This window comes from Orycteropus afer, unplaced genomic scaffold, assembly GCF_000298275.1.
Source record: "Orycteropus afer afer isolate SDZICR_OR568_19922 unplaced genomic scaffold, OryAfe1.0 scaffold00031, whole genome shotgun sequence".
Lineage (NCBI taxonomy): Eukaryota > Metazoa > Chordata > Mammalia > Tubulidentata > Orycteropodidae > Orycteropus > Orycteropus afer.
The window spans coordinates 6,058,496-6,080,182 of NW_006921618.1; the positions used below are offsets into that span (position 1 = coordinate 6,058,496).

The window sequence follows — 21,687 nt, forward strand, 5'->3', positions numbered from 1 at the left end:
TCCTTCCGAGGAGTGGCTGGTGGGTTTGAACCGCCAGCCTTCTGGTTAGCAGTCAAGTGCCTTAGGCACTATGCTACCAGAGCTCCTTTAAAGTAGAGAATTTTAATTGTCTAAAATATGGTCTAGATCCAACCTCTCCAGAGTTTCTCCACAATTTCAGACATGAGTGTTGCTACCGGTCCAAATAAAGGCAAAGTGAGCTTTGAACTATGGACCCACTCAGGTCTTATGCCCTACTCTAAAACATCAAGTTAACCACAGTGTAAGAAGTAATTTTTCATCTTGTGTTGAAGTGTGAGAACTGGGAACCAGCGCCCAAAGCTCATTCCCATTCAGCTTTCACAGAGGCTTCAAAGAGGTAAAATCACAGAAAAGCAATAGACAAAAAGATACAGCAGAAGAGAGAAAATAGGAGAACCAAAGGTGGAGACACATAGAGAGGAGCTGAAGGAAATGACAGGAAAAGCACAGGAGGCAAAGTTGGTAATACAGGAATCTGGGCTAGGACACAACTGCAACGACAGTCTGCCTGTTATCTTCACTGACACAACTTTAGTGACAGATAGAAGAACTTCAGCTGGCTGCTGAACACTGAAGTAGTAAAGTTTCTATTACTGTACTGTACTTCTCTTAATTACACAGCAAACAGAATTTATTATACATCAATATGTGTGTGTGTTGTAAATACCTTTTAGGGATGAACTTAGCATTTTCATAATTTGGTTAATATATCAAGAGCCACAAAAATGCTACAGGCCTCAAGGAGAAGACTGTCATTTGTGTGCTCAACTCTCGGAGCACTACTAGAGGTCACACACAGTGGATAAAGATGAATAATATAGGATCTTTTCCCATCAACTCTAGAGGGCAGCCAAAACAAAGAGAGTATCAAATAGACACAGGTCAAAAGCCACTGGGGTTGTATTAAATTATGTCCACACACTTAAATATTGTATGGTACTTAGTTTTTAGTTTCATATTTAAAGAGAGGAAATTTATTATTTTTTTTAATGTATGAAGAGTAAGAAAAATATGTAAGATTCAATAGTGGCAAAATTCTCCCACAACTACGCCACCAGAGACCCTAAAGCCAAACTCACTGCTGTCAAGTCAATTCAACTCATAGTGACCCTCCTTGGGTTTCCGAGGTAGTATCACTACAGAAGTAGATTGCCCAACCTTCCTTCCGAGCAGCGACTAGTGGGTTTGAACCGCCAGCCTTCTGGTTAGCAGTCAAATGTCTTACATACTATACCACCAGAGATCCCACAGTTTACTGTATGTAGTACTTTTCTTGGCATTATTTTCCAATTTTTCTGCTGCAATTTTTAACCAGCCTATCCAAGGTGGTTTATGAAGAGTATAAAATTATTTTCTTAAATGGTTTTGAAAACAGAAGAAACCATTTCATGTTTCTAACAATAATCCTAATACTGGCAAAAAAAATAACCCAGTAAAACACAAAATCTGGGTTTATACTGACAAACAATAAATTTTTAAAAAGCTAACATTCCACTTTTGACGCTAGGTAGGAATGTATTTACATACGCACATTTAGTAATAACGATGAAGATTTATACAGCACTTATTAACCACCAGGCACCATTCTAAACACTTCAGATATATTAACTCCTCTTCACAACAAACCTCTGAGGCATGTCCTATTACTAACACTCCCACTAGAAATATAAGGAAATTAATGGTTAGAGAGATTAAATAACTTGTTTAAGGTCTCGCATCTGTAATTTAAATATGAACAGCCAGGTTCTAGGACTCTACTGTTAACTGTTACACATACTACCTCTCAGAAAATGGAACACCCTGTATTTTCAAGCAAGTGTGGTCAGTCAGAAGAAATCTTCTCTTTACAAAGGCTGAAAGGTTTTGGTGGGATCGTTATATACAACTGTATTAATGGATGCCATATCCCAAGCTCCAGAACTGAATCTTGGTAAGAAAAATTTCTATCAATTAATTTACAAATCTCATGTTTGACGTCCAGAAAACAAATTTCGTCTACCTACACAACTGTAATTCTACATCTCCCGTAATCTTAATTTTATCATGTTTTCATATCCTTGGCACAATATTTTACAGATCTTTGGTTCAACTTTCTTGTTGTTGTTAGGTGCCGTCAAGTCGTTTCCGACTCATAGCGACCCTATGCACAGCAGAACGAAATACTGCCCAATCCCATGCCAGCTCCATGATCCTTGCTATACTTGAGCCCATTGTCGCAGCCACAGTGTCAATCCATCTTGTTGAAGGCCTTCCCCTCTTTCGTCGACCCTCCACCTTACCAAGCATGACAACTTTCACCAGGGAATGGTTCCCTCTGACAACATGACCAAGGTAGGCGAGATGAAGTCTGGCCATTCTCGCTTCCAAGGAGCATCTCGACTGCACTTCCTTCAGGACAGATCTGTTAGTTCTTTTAGCAGTCCATGGAACATTCAGCATTCTTCACCAGCACCACAACTCAAAAGCATCAACTCTTCTTTGGTCTTCCTTATTCATTGTCCAGCTCTCACATGCATACGAGACGACTGGAAATATGGCCTGTGTCAGGCACACCTTAGTCCTCAAGGAGACATCCTTGCTCCTCAGCACTTGAAACAGTTCCTTTGCAGCCTACCTGCCCAGTGCTATACGTTGTCTAATGTCTTGACAGCTGCTTCCATGGCGTTGATTGTAGAACCAAGCAATGTGAATTCTTTGACAACCTCAATCTTTTCCCCATTTATCGTGATGCTGCTTATTGGTCCAGTTGTGAGGATTTTTGTTTTCTTTATACTGAGATGTAATCCATACTGCAGACTGTGTTCCTCAATTTTCATCAGTAAGTGCCTCAAGTCTTCCTCACTTTCAGCAAGCAAAGTTGTATCATCTGTGTATCTCAGGTTGTTAATGATTCTTCTTCCAATCCTGATGCCACGTTTTGCTTCATATAGTCCAGCTTCTCAGATTATTTGCTCAGCATATAGATTGAATAAGTATGGGGAAAGGATACAACCCTGACACACTCCCTTCCTGATTTTAAACCATGTAGTATCCCCTTGTTCTGTTCGAACGACAGCCTCCTGGTCAAGGTACAAGTTCCTCCTGGGTACAATCAAGTATTCGGAATTCCCATTCTTCTCTATGTTATCCATAATTTGTCATGATCCACACAATAAAATGCCTTTGCATAGTCAACAGAACACAAGTAAACATCTTTCTGGTATTCTTTGCCTTGAGCCAAGATCCATCTGACAGCAGCTATGATATCTCTTGTCCCACGTCCTCTTCTAAATCCAGCTTGCACCACCAGAAGTTCTATGTCACTATACTGCTGCAACCGTTTTTGAATTATTTTCAGTATGATCTTATTTGTGTGGAATATTAATACTGTTCAATAATTTCCACATTCTGTGGCATCACCTTTCTTTGGGATGGGTATAAATACGGATCTCTCTTCCAGTCAGTTGGCCAGGTAGCTGTCTTCCAAATCTCTTGGCATAACCCAGTGAGGCATCTGTTTGTTGAAATATCTCAATGGGTATTCCATCAATTCCCGGAGTCTTGCTCTTCGCCAGTTCCTTCATTGCAGCTTCAACTTCCTCCTTCAATACCATTGGTTCTAGATCATTTGCCATTTCCTGAAATGGATGAAGATCTACCAGTTCTTTACTGAACTAAAATTTCTACAGAGTTAAGCTATCTGGAACTTGTTTTTTTACTCCATAAAGCACACCATCACACACATACACACATACACACCCACACACGCAACAACAGAGTCTGAGATTCATAGGGCTAGAAAAGCTGTAACAACTGGAAATGCAAATAAATAAAAAGAGATGGATTCTCTTTTTTTTATTCCTTCCTAACCATTCAACTGCAAATACAGAACTAGATTTAATAATGAGGCAGGAAATTCAGATTCTCAGATGTGTGGGCATGGTAGCAAACCATAGGTTACTAAAGGGGATATATGAATGGACTTTCCCAAATTGCTTGCCATTCTTGTGAACCCTATTTCCTCTTAGCTGAGTGATGAGTAATCATTAGAAGGATCAAACCCGCTCATGGATAAAAGGACTGCACAGGACATTTAGTCTAACCATCTACCTAAAATCTGAATCTGTTCTACTATGACATGCCCTTGGGGTTATCTAACTTCAGCACCTCAAGACACTGTTGGATTTCATTGTTAAGGCAAGTCTGGTACTGCAAACTCTTTCCTTCTACTGGCTTCAATTTTTTTCTCTCTGTATCACTTATTCCCTGGACCAATTATCTGTCCCTAAAACCATAAGGAAGTCTAATTTTCCTTCCTTAAAAGTGACAGATCTCTAAGTTATCTGAAGATTGCCATAACTGCTAACTTTCACACTACTGTCTAGTTTTTGTTCCATGTCAATTATTGCCCTTCACCCCATGTCTCTCCAACAAAGATTTTTTAATTCCCTATACAGCTTGCCTTTTTCTTTCAATCTGCTCCCCCTGCTTAAAGTCTAAGTGGAGAACCAAACACAAATATGAAGGTGGGGTCTACCCAGAGAAAACCTGGCACTCACTCAATAATTACTTGCAACAAGCAATATATATATCTTATTCTTGGTAACTATGTTTTCCATTAGTGACACCAGGAATCACAGGAGCTCTTGTCAACCACATTTTATTACCGATCGGTACTGAGCAGCTCACAATCATTTAAAACCCTTAGATTATCTTTATCCATAAGCTGTCAGTTAGCCATGCTCTTCAATTCTGTATGTACTTTCACAGCTGTGTTCTGAAGCCCAGACGCAGAGTTGTGTTATCTGTCCATTTGGAAATATATATGGCTTAGTTCAAGCCATCATTTCAGACTGTCCAGATCTTTTTGGTTCTGATTATATCACAAAATGTGGAAAATGCATGACTATTAGCAAATCTGACAAGCACGTCATTTAACCAAGTCACTGATAAAAATGCTGAGGAAGGTTAGGTAGATAAAAGAATACCATGAATAAGGATCATATCCCTAAACTTGATTTTATTGTTTTAAGTCTTTGTTCTTTTGTTTTTCAATAGTTTGCTAGTATGCCAAAAGAATGACAGAGGAAGATAGTGGGTGACTGACCTCATCTGAGCAGTACAGATATAAAACATTTCCATCATCACAGAAAGTTCTCTTAGATAGCACTAGAGAATTATGTCAGAAAGAGAAAAGAAAACTCTAAGGATCTTGTCAGGAACAAGGAGGTGTTTTGGCAGTTCACAGTGTAGACTCTGAGAGAGAAGCATCCTTCTAGAATACTTTAATCACAGCTAAAAATAGACTGGGAAAAGGGAAAGACAGGCTATCTCACTGCTGAAGGAAATTAACACTTGCCAAGGACCTATTATGTGCCAGGCACTATGATTGTTGTTGTTAGGTGCCGACGAGTCGCTTCCGACTCACAGTGACCCCATGCACAGCAGAACGAAACACTACCCGATCCCGCGCCAGCTCCATGATCCTTGCTGTACTAGAGCCCACTGTCGTAGCCACTGTGTCAATCCATCTCGTCGAAGGTCTTCCCCTCTTTCGTCCACCCTCCACCTTACCAAGCATCACATCCTTCTCTAGGGAATGGTCCTCCTTTTGAGATCAGCTGGGCAATCTACTTTTGTAGTGATACTGCCTCAGAAACCCAAGGAGGGGTCGCTATGAGTCAGGTCCAACTCAACGGCACGTGACAACAACTACACACACACACACACGTATATATACACACAGATATATGTTTAATCTGGCTTCCTATTATCATCCTGTAAACTTGGATGTGCCAGGTCTGGCTCCAAAGGAAAGCCTCAAGGCTTTGTTTCTTTCACTTTCTAAGAAACTGCCTATAGCAATACAAAAAAATCTAAACCAGGAACTAGGGCACTGTAACAACATAACTTTGAGTAGAGGAAGTTTTAGGGGTCATAAGAAAATAATTAGTTTATATTATAACAACCAGATGTTATTTTTAAAAATCCTTTTTTCTTCTTGTTTTTCAAAATCTTTTCGCAAAAAAGAATCCAATTACAGCAGAAAACATGCATATCTGCCACCAGGTAACATATCCCTTGATGGCAAATGCTGTTAAGATTTATGAGGCTTACTATTTGCTAAAACCAATTGTTTTAAATATGAATATAATCCAGCATTTCTGAACACTCTTGTGAACTAAATAAAGTCCTATTTCAACAGTTGCAAAATGTTTTTGTTCTACGAACATTTTTCAATACCAATTCTCTGATCTTTCTTATAACAAAGACTACTCAGTCTACTATATGACAACCTATTATACAATGATTTCTATTGTAAAACCTAAGTAAAATAAGGACAGGAACATAAGTAACCTAAAACCACAACTACACAAATTTCAATCACCAAAGACATAAAATTAACGACACAAGCTAGAATCTCAATTTTGCCAAGTGACTTGTTTTAATTCTGGATGTACTTTCTGTTCTCTCAGTGCCTAAGTACCCCAAGATTTCCAAACACCAGTGTAAAACCAGTGACAAACTTCTAAAGCCGAGGATACACCATGGGCACACAAGATTACTTAGGACTTCTTGCTTTATCTCAAGAGAACTATTCCTCTTAATGTTCAGGCTATAAAAATGCAAAAACAATAAAGCATCCATATTAATCTAAAGAATCCCTGCAAGAGGTATAAACTAACAACACCAGAAAGAAGATGAGGCTGATATAAATCTAATTGGAGCACAGTGTCTCTGACTCATAAAAACTCAAAAACAGCCCTAGTGGGTCACACATAAAGAAAGATCAACAAAAGCATGTCCAAGGGGGGGAGGAACCACCTATAGCAATTTCTTAGTTCTATTAAGTGCAAAGAAAACGTTTACTATCCTAAATTTCATTGCTTGTCCTACTTCAATTTATATAATTTTATATATAAAGATACATAGGTCCTAGATTACTAAACTGGAAAAAGACATTTTCTTTTTACAAGCAATTACCTCCAAATAGCTTACCTAAATAGTAGTTAACATTTTTAGTCTCTGCAGTGTTTATAGGACCAATGGTTACTATGTATCCACAAAAAATTACTGGTTTGCTACTCACAGGAAACACCATCTATCTTTGAAATTCTTTTCCTTTTTTTAAAAAAAAAAAAAAAAAATTAATTTTTATTGTGATTTGGGTAAAAATGTACAGAGCAAATCCATTTCCATACAAACCAAAACCAAACAAACTGCCATGGAGTCAGATCCAACTCATGGCGATCCCTCCTTGGGTTTCCAAGCCGGTATCACTACGGAAGTAGACTGCCCAACCTTCCTTCCGAGGAGTGGTTGGTGGGTTTGAACCTCCAGCCTTCTGGTTAGCAGTTAACTGCCTTAGCCAATACACTACCAGAGCTGTTCACATATACTTTGTCTTATGACATTGACTGCCATTTCCCACAATGCAACAGCTCTCTTCCCACTTCCTCCCCATAGTTACATTTTCCCTGTGTCCTTCCCTCCTGTGTACCCCAATTCCCCCACGTTGTGTCCCTGTGCATACAAAGCCCTTCTATTCTCCCATGACTGATCCCTCCAAGGAGAGTATCTACCTAATGCAAATGTTCAGCTCATATACCTGTCTTTTGTTTGGCTGGAAATCACAGGAGTGGGTTCAATTCCAGACGTGAAGGGCAGCTAGGGGCCACAGTTTCAGGGTTTCCCACCAGCAGTACACAAGAGTCCCAATCTCTCTACATCTTTGACAGCATTTGTTATTTTCTGTCTTACTGAACTCTGCTACTAGTGCTGATGCAAGATGGTATCTCATTGTTGTTTCAAATTCTTTTTTAGGAAGTAAGATCAAAGCATGATGCAAACAAAAGATGTAAGTAATGAGAAAAGTAGCCATTGATGAAGAATGAAATAAAAGAGCCATACACCTATTCACTAGCCTCAAGGCTAATTCTCCTGCTTTAATTTTATCTAGCCAAAGCAAACAGTCATAGGTAAAAAAAATACATATATATGTGGACCTTTAATTCAACTTTAAGCCTTAAACACAACAAACCACAAATATTCCAGAGCATATATTTTTTTCCCCCTCAGGAGTGTAATCTCTGTATCCTGTTTGTTTAAAAAATAATAATAATCAAAGCACAAATAAGATGCGTTTGTGTGCCTGTGTATGTATCTATGGTTTATCTGATCAGTTATTCTGTAGGCAAGGATATTATTTGTTTTTAGAAAACTAAAAACTTAATTTATGCCAGTTACAATGAGATGTTTAAAGAGAAGAGGAGCAAACAGTGAAAATCAACTACTGGCTGATCTCAACACTGACTGAAACCATGTTCTCCTTTTGAGATCAGCTGCTATCAGGTTACCAGGTGGTTTCTGTGTACCTTACTAGTTTAAAACTGCCTGAAGTTAAGTTCTTTGCAAAATACAAACTTTAAACAACTTCATGGTTATCACAACTGTTTGTGATTTATGATTACCTGTCTCCACATTATTTCTTTTTTACCTGTTTTTGGGTGCATGTCACACTGGTCAGTGATCTTTGTGAATGCTCCTATGCACCTACAGGACTCTGTCAATGTTCTTCAGTTGTTCTTCTTCTTCTTCTTCTTTTTTTTTTTTTTTTAACACATCCAATGTTTGTTTTGCACTGTACTCTCATTACTCAACCTTCTGTGTCTTGTTTTGTATTATGAGCATCTCCTTCTCTGTGACCCTTTCAGGGTTTTAGATCTCTACCTAGTTTTAGATCTGAGGAACAGAATTTCTTACATATAAACTTGAGTCTCAGTGATTCTCAAATGGAAAATGGTATCACCTCATAAAAGGCATATGAAAATGTGTGGAGGTTTTGTTCCCCTTTTTCTATTTTTTCAATTGTCCCTAGGGGAATTCAACTGGCATCGAGAACCCAAAGGCAAATAAATAAACTACACTTTATAGGTTTTATAACAACTTCTCCCTCCCAAAATACCAATATGCATTCCATTGTGAAACAGATCAAATTGGCCCCTCTATCTCCTACAGATACAGTACAGTAAACTCTTCCTAACAATTTGCTCTATGCCTACCACAACACAGGGTCAGTAACCTCCTGCTCAGCAGTGCCATTTCAACCTTGTGCCTCTTCCTCCTTCTTCTCCAAGATAACTATTGTTGCTGCTTGAGCCAAGGGTATACACCTTTCTTACTCACTTAATTCTCTGTGTATAATAAAAAAGAATTTAACTAGTATTTAAAAAGGAAGAGGACCAGAGTAAAAAGCAGCCTACTACTTAAAGTTTTTGGATCCAAAAGCAATAGTTTGGATTTGTGCCACATATCAAAAACCTATCTTAAAGTACTATTACCAGAAAATAATATTGTTCTACCTAATGAATAAGTTATAAAGACACACATCTTTCTATTTTTTTTAATGATCAAAACATCCTACAGCTAAAAAAAAGATCAATATGAAATCATACCCTCCTTTTCTGATAGAAAATACATTATTGAGTCATACTGTGAATAAAAGAAACAGACTGAAACCAAGCTTTTCTCACAAAGATTTCTAAAGTTTTCCTTTATAGTCGGAATTAAGGAAAGGCAAAATGTAACACATGCCTTAAGGTTCAGAAGAAAGTTTAGAAAACAAAATTTTGCAAAGATGACTATAAATGCTTAAATATAACAGCCCTATTTGTGGGCCATTGTTATTAAACAGAACTAATACAAAACACTTAGCCTTTAAGTTTCTGTTATATTCAGTAAGAATTCTAAAAATTTCAGATTAACAGTCCTTAAGAGACTGGCTTTGACTCCTAGCCAATCAATGGATCTCACGTGCAGCCACCACCTATCTGTCAGTGCAGGCTTGCATGTTGCTATGACACTGAATAGGTTTCAGTGGAGATTTCAAACTAGGAAGAAAAGCCTGGCTATCTATTTCTAAAAATGAGCCATGAAAACCTAATGGTCCATTCTGCAACTAATTATGGCAATAATGCAGGACCAGCTCAAAGGCACCCAACAACAACAACTCTTAATAAAAAGGGCTCTGGGCTATTTAGTAATATGGTTCTGGTTTCAAATTTAGAACCAAACCAAATTCACTGCCATCGAGTCGGATGTGACTCAAAGCAACCCCTCCTTAGGTTTACAATGCAGTATCACTATGGAAGTAGACTGCCCACTCTTTCTTCTGAGGAGTGGCTGGTGGGTTTGAACCGACAGCCTTCTGGTTAGCAGTCAAATGCTTTAGGCATTACTCCACAAAAGTCACCCAGTAATCTATGTCACAGGAAACAGTCCAAAATAATTGTAACCAAATATTAAAGGTAAAGTCTACCCTAAGCTATCTGAAATTATTTACAAATTAAAGAATGCTAGATAAAGGAGCTCATAAAACAATCTTGCCCAATTCTCTGTCTCCACTTAATTCATAAATATTTCTTGCCATTCGGTTTCTTGAAGAAAGATCACCAAGTTTATCTGTCAGGAGTATCTGGTTTGACCCCTGCCTAAAATTTAGGCCTTGCCTCCATGGCCCTTGACTAATTTTTCCCCCCCAATTTAATAACTAATTATATTACCTAAAGAGCTCTGGTGGCGTAGTGCCTAAGGCATTTGACCATGGCTATGAGTTGGATCCAACTCGACAGCAGTAAGTTTAGTTTTTATTTTGTTCTATCACCTAAAAGAGATGAGGCTAATGGTTACGTGCTCAACTACTAGCCTAAATGGTGGTGGTTTAAACCCAACCAGAGGCACTTTGTGGCAGATAAGCCTAGTGACCTGCTTCTGAAAGGCTGCGGTTGTTTTCTGTCAATTCCAACTCATAGCAACCCTACAGAACAGAGCAGAACTGCCCCCATAGTTTCTAGGCAGTAATATTTATGGGAGCAGATCACCAGGTCTTTTCTCTCACGGAGCCACTGATGGGTTTGATAGGCTGTAGAGTGCTTAATCAGGGCTCCTTATGCCAAGGAACAGCTATCCACTTGTTCTCTGAGTTCTTCTTCTAAGTGCTTTTGTTGTTGTCAGGTGCTGACAAGTCAATTTTAATTTATAGCAACCCCTTATGAGAGTACAACTGCCCCCAAAGGGTTTCTAAGCCTGTAATCTTTATAGGAGATGGCCAGATTTTTCTCCTGCAGAGCTTTCTGGGTGGGTTTCAACTAGCAACCTTTCAGTTAGTAGATGAGTGCTTAATCATTGCACTACCAATGCTCCTTAAAGTGTTCTTAACACCTCAGAATTTGCCTGGCCTTTATAGCCTCCATATTCCAAGCCTAAATTTTGAGAACAGAGCTTTGTATTAAATCACTTTAAGACAATAAAAGTTTTCAATTAAATACATTTAATTAGTAATAAGATGTCTAAATATGATGTCATAGGTGAATACTGGTCACATTTCATTTTATCAAACTACTACATTGCACAACAATATTAAAAAAAGATACCATTTACTAACTGCTTACTTAGTGACAGATGCTTTACATATACTAACTAATGTATAGAGTATTCATTCCCCTTTTTACATACAAGAAAACCGAGGCGAAAGAGAAAGAGTTGCTTAAGTGATCCCATCGGGGTGACAAAGCAGAACTGGGAATATGAACATAGGACTGTTACATTCTAATGCCCAATCTTCCTGCAACAGCAGGAGAAAATTTAAAAACACTTTACAAAAAGCTACTTTAGGGGTAAAAAACCTGCAAGTTTTTTGTTTCTCTAACACCAATAGCTCTGGTAGATTTCTGCTAAATAACTTAAGTTTTGTGTGTGTGTGTGTGTGTGTGTGTATTTTGCAATTTTAATTTATATAATTAGCTCATTTTAAAAAACCAATAGGCTAAAATATTCAAATTAAATAATGTATCTATTTTCTATTTTTCTAGGAACAAAGGTAATTCGATGCAGCAAATAAATGTATATTACTGTTAATGAATCTATTATTAGGTCTAGTTAGTAACTTAGAGTAAGTGGTTTTAGAAATATTAATACTATTTTATATATGTCAATACAAGTTACATCAGAACGCTAACAAAAAACCCTTAGAATGTTGCCTGTTCAATTCAGTTACTTTAAACTAATACAGTTATCTACCAATTCTGATCTAAAATTTTCAGTTTCTCTAAATTCAAAACAATCTTTTTTTTTTTTTTAAGAAAGAACAAAATGTAATCATTAGTTTAAAATTACACTGTGAACAGAAGTAAACAGATTTGTTAATAACAAAATGCAACGAAATTAATTTACAAAAAGAACTGGCCTTATTAGACAGAAGGTATTCTTGAAGACAGTAATTTTAGTGATACATAGGATGGCAGCATTCTAAGAGTTAGCAGCTACTAAATGTCTCACCTATTAATTAAGGGTGATAATGAAGGGGCAAGGGTACAGTACCTGATGATGGGCAGGTCGAGGCCCCGCTGCAAACTGAGAAAAGGAGGGAAAACAAACACAAAAGGAAAGGCACAAAGAGTCAGAAACACTACAACAAAAACCAAAATGTCACACAATATGCAAAAAGAAAAAATCCAAAGGAAAAAGAAAAAAAAAAAAAAAACCACAAACAGTCAAAGCTTTGCTGCAGGACAGTGACAGACAGGTACTAAGAGTCAACAGGTTAACACCACCACTACCAGGGATAGTTCCTCATTTATCAGCTGGAGGGAAGCAGATAAGCTGTTAGGCACCTTAGGGTGCTCTATGATAGTAATACTTTTTTTTTTTTTTTTTAAAGAAAAACCTAAAATTGGGCTAAAGAAAGTTTGAAACATTAAGTGGTTATATTAAGACAAGCATATTAAAGTCAAGAATGGCTGTATATAACTAATATAGCCAAAGGGAATGAGAAATGCTTTTTACATAGCAAGAAACAGCCAGGAGATAATTATAATGTCTAACCATAAATAAAAATGCAAAAGAACTGATTTCGTATTTTCTTAAGTTAAATGAGTATTTCATACACGAAATGGAAGTTTTAATACCTGGCTTTTATTGTGAAATTAAAGAACACAATTTTATGACAATATGTATTTAAATATAAATATAATTAAATAGTAGAGTTTAATAGCAGGCATGTCAAAGCAAACAGCTAGCAAGGAACATTGTTTTCTAACATGATTAATCAAAGTGCTACAATTATAAGCTCAAGAAGAAAAAAAGTAATAGTCACCTGAGTACTCTCTCAATTACTATTTGTAGACAACAGCAAAACACTGTACACATGTACCTGTTGCTATCTGATACTGAGAATAAAAGAAAACTCCTCAGCTAAATCATAAAGTACTTGGAAGTAGGTAATTTATATTACAACTCTTCTCCTAGCTTAGAATGGAAACAAACAAACAAACAACTTTTTCAGCAATGAAATTTTTAATACTAAAACCCCTAAGATCAAATAATTTATTATCAGAGGAATACTTGGCTACGAATGCATTTTTTACTAATAAGGACAGAAACACTGAGGCAGGGAGAGCCATGTTCTAGCTACAAACATACTTTAACAATAGTCAAACCACCCTCTTTAATAGTGAAAAAGAAATAGAAAGCAGTTTTCACTCCAAACCATACAGGGTTTTAATACATTTAAAGAGCTAGTTGTTTTATTTTCTATGGTACCTTCCTTCTGTCAGCACATCACTATAGTTGGCTTAGACTGAAGATTAAGAAACAAGCCCTACTACTTAGAATTTAAGTTATGTGCAACAATAATTTACGAGAGATCTGGCATTATTTCCCTAAATGTCATTATTTCATATAAAAAAAAATTCCACTAATTGTACTGGAGTACAGGCCACAAAGAATTCACCTAAGAAGCTAATATGTCACCTACTATTCAAGTAATGAAAATTGCCTTACCGTTGTGGTATTATTCAGCATAATGTAAGGAACCCTCAGCGGCACATATGCTTAGAGTGTGTTAGCTACTATATTTGGGTAACCACTGTAATACAGCTTTTCATTGATGACAATGGCAACTATAAGGAGGTCTGGTGGTGCAATGCCTAAGGCATTTGACTGTTAACCAGAAGGCAGGCAGTTCAAACCTCCCAGCTGCTCCGTGGAAGGAATATGGGGCAATTTACTTCCATAAAGATTTACCACCTTGGAAACCCAATGGGAGTCACTATAATTCGGAATTGACTTGATGGTAGTGGGTTTCGATTTTTGAACAGCAACTACATTTCTTGAGAAATTTTTTCTCTTCAAATGAACTGAGGTCTCACATTTTCAGTCTTCCAATTACGAGAAGAAAAGAGATTATACTTCTACGATGAACATTAAGTTTCAAGAATAGGAAATACCACTCATGTGGTATGAAGGTGGGAGGAGCGGGGAAGTATGATGTTTCTTCACAACACTTTTGAAGAAAATGTGACAATGACCATGTTAAAAAAATTAACCTGACCATAGCAGTACCTGTCTTATCACTGTTCCACAGAAAGATCCCATTTCTAAGGCTCTATAATAAAAGCTGAAACTATATATTTGGAATGTTCAGTCAAAAGGGAACTTTCTATGAGCAAGAGGAATACCTTATAAAATTATGTATATATTTCAAAACAAATAAACCAACACAAAAGTTAGTGGGAAAGTGTCTTGGGAAGTACCCTAGTCTATTTTGCACTAGTCACCATTGGCTATTGAGTTTTTCATGTGGAATGACAATAGTCTTAATCCTATGAATAACTGTAAGCAACAGAACAAACTGTAGTCGCTGCTGGCTCATACTAAAAATAGAAACTTTTGTTTCTTTTTTTTTTTAGAAGGGTCTTAAGATGGTAAGGATTGTAGATATAAAGGGAAGCAGCCTTCTGTGAACTTGAATCCAATGGTAACACCACCCACTCATTCACTCACATATCCTTCTGTGCACAGTTGGTAATTGGGAATAGCCAACATAACATTGATGTAACTCTGGCACTTAGTACCACAAAATATAAAAATCACCAATGTTTAGAGGTTACTGCAAAAGCCAAACTGTCTCCCTCTCCCAATTAAGCATTTAGTTGCTTCACTATTTTGGACAGGCTATTTAAAAATAAAATATTGTTGAAGAGTTCCAATACAACAAAAAAGTGGAAGAGACTGGTGAATTTTACTGAAGTTTAGTACTTTTTTAAAAATGATATTCCCCACAATATAAATTTAATTAAGATGCAAGTGTTAAATAGAAATTCAGGTACAAAGATGACCTGAGAGAGGGAGGGGGGCCATTTGAAGTCAGTTGGATTGCAAAGGCAGCTGTCTAGGGAAAAACAGAAAAGCCTAAACTGCGCAATTGCCAATGGCCCATTAATGCAGAAATAGAATGGAGTAAGCTGTAGCTGTTCTACAAAGCCACGGGAGGGGTCCTCTGCTTAATGCTTACCTCTCCTCACTGGTTGGGATAGCTGTGAGATGGATGGGACTAGACTATGGCAACTTGGGATGCAGAAAAAAAAAGGAAAAAAAAAATGCAATCCTGCCAAATTTCATATCCCAACTTCAACCTCCCAGCCTCATCACAAATGAATGAAAGAAAATCAGACCCAAAACAACAAGCAAGAGTAGTTTGAGGATTGCTAGTCTTGCACTTGCTTTGGGGTATGTAATGGAATGTTATATGTGTGGTTTTTAGTAATGGGGGTGGTAATGGTCACTAGCAGAGCAAATGGAAAAAACTGCATAGAGAATAGAACTTGACGACTTTATGACCACAGAAAAATGGCTGACAACTGCAGATAATTTCCCCCTTGATACTCAATTATAAAATGGAAAGGGGAAAAAAGAAGCCTTGAAATTCACCTTTTTTAATATCAAATTTATGTGAAAGGGGTATCTCGTTTGAAGTTTAAATAAAGAAAAATCAATAGAGAAAACCCACCCAATTTGTTACTCTTTTCCCCACTATGCCTGGCAGAAACTGCCATGCTAGGTTAGACTTTCAGAGAGGAAGAAATCAATGCATTTCTGTTCATCAGCCAATAAATGGATGTGGTCAAAAATAATGAGTGCCAGAGGCACGACTGCCTGCAAGAAGTACAGTTTGTTATATTGCTTACAATGCAGTATTTTATCCAGCCTCTTCCAGCCAGGGACCTGTAAACAGGAGTCTGTTCCAAAACCTTCCTCCTCTTCCAGTTGTCTGTGCAATGTATTGGCACTGTTCTGCTGGGCTGTCAAAAAAACTGGTTTAGAGATGCAGCTCTTCAGTCAGGTTTTGCGCCAGTTCTAACCATGTAAAGTTTTTTTTTTTCCTCCCCTCAAATTAAAAAACAAAGAAAGAAAAAGGAAGAAAGAGGGCCATAGAATTCTTTGCAGTTAAGAGCTTACCATAATGTTTCATATTTAATTATTAGAATCAGGGCCTATTTAAACTGATCTATGAGAACTTAGGCCCAGTCCAAGTGTCCACATCCCCAAGCCACTCTGAGAACAAAACTTGCATCAGACATCTTCTTGATCATTTCAGAGAAAAAAAAATAGAGAAAGAGAGACAGGCAAACAGGAAGCTGGGAATCAAATCCCACCTCACTCTTTAGAATGGGTTCTTTCAACCCCCGAGGAGACCCAGGATCTAAGCACAGGTATTGGTGAAAAAAGACAACAGGGAAAAGGAAGATAGAAAGAGGCTAACAAAGATTGTGCTTTGGTGCAGTCTATGTTGTCCTAGTTCCTTGACCAATTCTTTGGTGTATTTCAACAATTTTCAACTCATGCATAAAAGCAAAAGAGTAAGAACTAATGCAATGAATTATTCCTGTACTACAGGCAAAAAGCAAGGGTGGGAACAAAAAGAAGGTCCCTGTATTCTGAGGAAAACACAGAGCTGACGGCAAAAAGAGATACAATGTGAGATGTTATAAAAGCACCTTCTAGCCAAAGCTAATCATGCAGGACAGGAGATGACTTTCTAAGGAATGGACAGCTGAAGCGATTGCACACTTTTCTGAAACAAAAGATGATTCCCAAGTAAATTCTCAGTCTTTGAAGTACTTTTGCAATCCACATAAAAGATGAGCAGAGGATGATAGCATTTACATCATATGACAATTCATTTACCATCTGAAGAAATGAATATACCCACTGGTGTATGTCATGCATATGCCCACAACACTGTCAAATAGTTAGAACTGATGCAGTAATCTTACTTCCTAAACCACTGGAAACTGGGAGTCTAATTAATGAAATTCAATCTACTTTCATTGTTCTTCATACTTCCCCAAATTTTGAACAATATAACTAATAAATTAAGAGCTGAAATGAACTAAACATGAACGCAATTATTCGTTTCTTTTAAAAAAAAGGGAAAAAAATGCCACAGAAAAGTTAAATAAAAAAATAAAAGCACCATGTCATTTCTTCTTTTTCTTAATAAATTTAAATTATTCCTACGTGGAAAGGACAATGAAATCAATAATAGTATCTATATCTTTGGCATAAACTTCCAAAATCCAATAAAAATATTAGTCAAAAGAACCCAAGTTACTATACACACAAATTAAGGCAGACAATATTATGTAGAATAAGCTTTTGCTTACTTACCGGAGAACGGGTTTGAGGTTGTGAATTCATTGTCTGAGGGGCTTGGGGGTACACCAGTGTGGTTGGACCTGCATTCTGTCCAGAGGGATAAGGAGTCTGTCAAAGAATGGCAAGAACAATACCGTATTTTGAAAAACATGGCAAAGTAACTTAAATTAAAGAAGTAAAAAAAAAAAAAAAAAAATCATAGAAATATTTAGTAATGTACTTTCCAGTTCTAATTTTAAAAATTTAACTTTGCCACAATGCCTAACAATTCAGAATCAGAACAATATTTTTTTTGGAAGTTCCCATAAACTATCTCATAAGGAAACAAATATTAGCTACCTCATTTTCAGTTGTAATTGCTTGACAGCCATGAATGCAAAAGGTTTTATTGTAAATTCATCTATTTCTCAGATGGACAACCCAAGTTACAAACAAAATCAAACATGGCTGACAACACTCGTTACCGATGGGGTGTGCTTTCTAAACGTTCCTGTAAAACAAAAGTGACCCTTGAGGAACACATTCCTGGAGCCACAATTAGCAGTTCATACAGTTAACTATTATTAACTATTATTGCTGTTCTCTTGCCACTGCTTACATCTTAATCCTTTTACATGATTCCATAAAATCTACTACAATCCATAAAACTTTAAATAAAAGGCTGGAATAAGTGGTAATATAATGCCATGTACTAACTGGCCACAAACTTTTGAAAATAATAATGTAAGCTTTTCATTATTAATCAATGTTAAATAATCACAGACTAAAATATCATATGGGATTAGTTATTTCATTAAAAAAAAATTGGAAAACATGCAAAAGGAGAAAGCAAGATCCATACCTGACATCATATATAAATACTAATTCAAAATGAAATCAAGTACCTAAATGTGAGAACTAAAACAATCAAACTCATAGAAAAAAATATACAGATACTGCTTTGGGACTACTTTTTAACAACAGATTCCTAGATAGCTCACCATTACCGGGAATAGCAAATGATAACATAAATAAATAAGGACTCATAAAAATAAGTTTTGTTCCTCAAAAGACTTTGTCAACAAAATAGATAGTCTACAAACTGAGGAAAAAATTTACAGAACCATATATTTGATAAGGGTTTAATACCCAGAATATATAAACAACTACAACTTAACAACAAAGACTGAGAAATGGGCAGGAAAAAAATGTCTTATAACATTTTTTGATAGGAAATGTTAGCAAGAGCACTGGACACAGAAGACTTCAATTCAATTCCTAACAACTGCTATTGCCAGCTTGAACCAGTGATTTCTCTTTACCATAAATGTGAAAAGGGATAATATACCTACCTTATAAGACTGTTACATAATTAAATGAGATAAAGTAAGTAACTATGCAACCATTTTGGTTACCATTATCCTAGTTTCACAAGTGAGAAAACTGAGGATCAGAAAATTTAAGTTTCTTACCAAAAGTAATTAAATTAGTAAATGATACATCCAGTTTATAACTGTGCTTTTAAAAAAAGTTTCAACAATTTTTGGTACCTGCTGACCATTTAATAGGAATTTCAGCTGAACATGGGATCATCAGTTAAAAATGTATGTTTAAAAAGATTCACCACAACTTTCAAATAATGAAAACAAAATAAAACTAATGAAAAAATAAGTTTTATATTAGACATAAAGGATATTATTGCAATCTAACAATATGATGACCTATATAAGCAGTCTCTATGGCTGAGACTAGGATCACAGATCTGGTTGATTTCCTTTCTTATTCTTATCACTACCACCCAAAGCCAATTCCATCTCATAGTGACCCTACAGGACTGAGCAGAACTGGCCCCTAGTTTCCAGGGCTATATATCTTCATGGAAGCAGACTGCCTCATCTTTCTCTTACGGAGTTGGCTAGTAGGTTTGAACTGCCCATCTTTTGATTAACAGCCAAATGGTTTACCCACTGCACCCTAATTAAGTATTTGGTATCTATTAAGGAGCCTGGTAGGACACTGGTTAAGCACTCAGCTGTTGACTGAAAGGGTGGCAGTTCAAACCTACTCAGCAGCTCTGTAGGAGAAATACCTGGAGATCTCTTTCCATAAAAATCACAGCCAAGAAAACCCTATGAGGTATTTCTACTCTCACATGAGGTCACTATGAGTCAGAATCAATTTCACGGTAAAACAGGTCTGTCAAATAGTGGATAACTACAGCGTAGTGCCTAAGGCACTTGACTGCTAACCAGAAGGCTGGCAGTTGAAACCCACACCAGCCACTCCTCAGAAAGAAGACCGGGCAATCTATTTCTGTAGAAATACTGCCTCAGAAACCCAAGGAGGGGTCACTATGATTTGGAATCGACTCGATGGCAGTGAGTTTGGTTTGGTTTGAGATCAAATATGACCCAAAATTATTAAGAGATTACTCACCCAAGATTATTTTTTAGTATTGTTTTCAGACTTAAACTCTGAAAAGCTAAAAGTCTGACTATTCAACCTTGCAAAGAGTGAGTGGATTAAACTGTGGCTGTATTCAGATCTGAAAATTATTTCTTCAAGTACAATTGTAGCATTTGGTTTACAGTTTTAAATTATAGCATCAACTTCTTTCTTCATCAATAAAAGAAAATAACCGAGTGTTCAGAAAATCTTACTCTTAGTGGTGAGGCTCTTTGGACTTAAAGCATCTTTGGTCTTAGGGCATCTCAGTATTAAAATTGGCGATTTTTTAAGTATAAGCTTCTGGCTGTCAAAATACTAAACATAATATTGGGATATACAACTCACAAGAACATAAAAAAATATTATCTCCTCCTACCATTTCAAAAGATGGTAAGCATTTTTCCATCTAGCTGGAAAAAACTTGTAACAACTTAAGAAAAAAAGCTCATATTTTCATAGAACATACTAAAAACATCTATGAAGGCCATATTTGACCTTATTTAAAATTTTTACTAATATCTTCAACAGTACAACCAATAAGACAACACACAGTTGACTTGCTCTGTGAAAAAGCAGTATGTGAATTAGCTTTCAGGTACAAGCTTTTTATTCACATAAGGCTGGTACTTTCTCAATACAGATCCTAATATACCTTATCTAGGGTATATTATAGTTCCCAGAATGATTATTAATTAAATATATATATATTTCTTTTAGCTTGGGTTTTCAGTTTTCAACAAACTTAGAAAAAGTACTCAAGTACATTTTACATATGAAATGCATGTATGCCAAGAACTGTTTCATACTCTGTACAGAAGGAGTTTTAGCTAAGTACAAAGCACAATATATGCTGTGACTCATACATGTGAATAAAAGCTCGTTCAAAATGTATGCCACTGTGCCATTAGCAGTAAGGATTGTCTCACAGTGGTATTTGATAAGGGAATTTTGCAAAAAGATCATTAAGCTTATGGCTGGCCAGAGAAATTTCTTAGAAATGGTGTGACTTCTACCCATTTTTTCTCCAAGAAATGTAACTCAGAAAAATGCCTCTATGATTTTGATTACTTTCTCACATTTAATGACATAATTAAGGACGTATATTAATTAAGCTATTAAAGTTTTGTTCAAAAATAATGCAAAAGTTTCCACAGAAAAATTCTTTGATCATGTTTCGTAATACCCAGTATATACAGAGAACTGGGGATAGTTCAATAAAATAACATTTCAATAGTCATAGTTTTTGTTTGTGCTTTCCTTTTTCAGATACTTTCAAAGTCATCACAAAGGCTTAGTTCTCCCAGAGCATACAGATTAACATGTTATATTTATAACACAAAACAGTTCATTGTCACAGGAGTCACAAAACTTATTTACAGTCTCACTTTCCTCGTTATTTCAGAAAACCCTCTTGTGCCATTTCTCTCTTTCTATCAATTGGGGAAAATAATAACACAACGTTACTGCTGTTTTTAGGTGCCGTGGAGTCAGTTCCGACTCACAGCAACCCTATGCAAACAGAATGAAACACTGCCCGGTCCTGCATCATCCTCATATCGTTGCCTTGTGTGAGTCCATCATCGCAGCTACTGTGTCAAACCATCTCGTTGAAGGTCTTCCCCTCTTTTGTTGACCATCCACTTTACCAAGAATGACAGACTTCTGTAGGGACTTCTCCGTTCTGACAACATGACCAAAGTATAACAGACATAACATGGCCATTCTTGCTATTATGGAGAATTCTGCTGCACTTCTTCCAAGACA

At 36.6% G+C, this 21,687-nt stretch overlaps 1 protein-coding gene across 1 annotated transcript in view; it reads right to left on the reverse strand.

Annotated features, from left to right (window-relative positions):
* The window catches only part of EIF4G3 (eukaryotic translation initiation factor 4 gamma 3), a 425,124-nt gene that overhangs the window by 225,809 nt on the left and 177,628 nt on the right, over nt 1–21,687 (reverse strand). The window contains exon 3 of the mRNA XM_007935664.2: nt 17,509–17,604. Within this exon, the coding sequence (XP_007933855.1) occupies nt 17,509–17,538 (30 nt within the window). The 5' untranslated portion in view covers nt 17,539–17,604. The remainder of the gene's footprint in view (nt 1–17,508; nt 17,605–21,687) is intronic.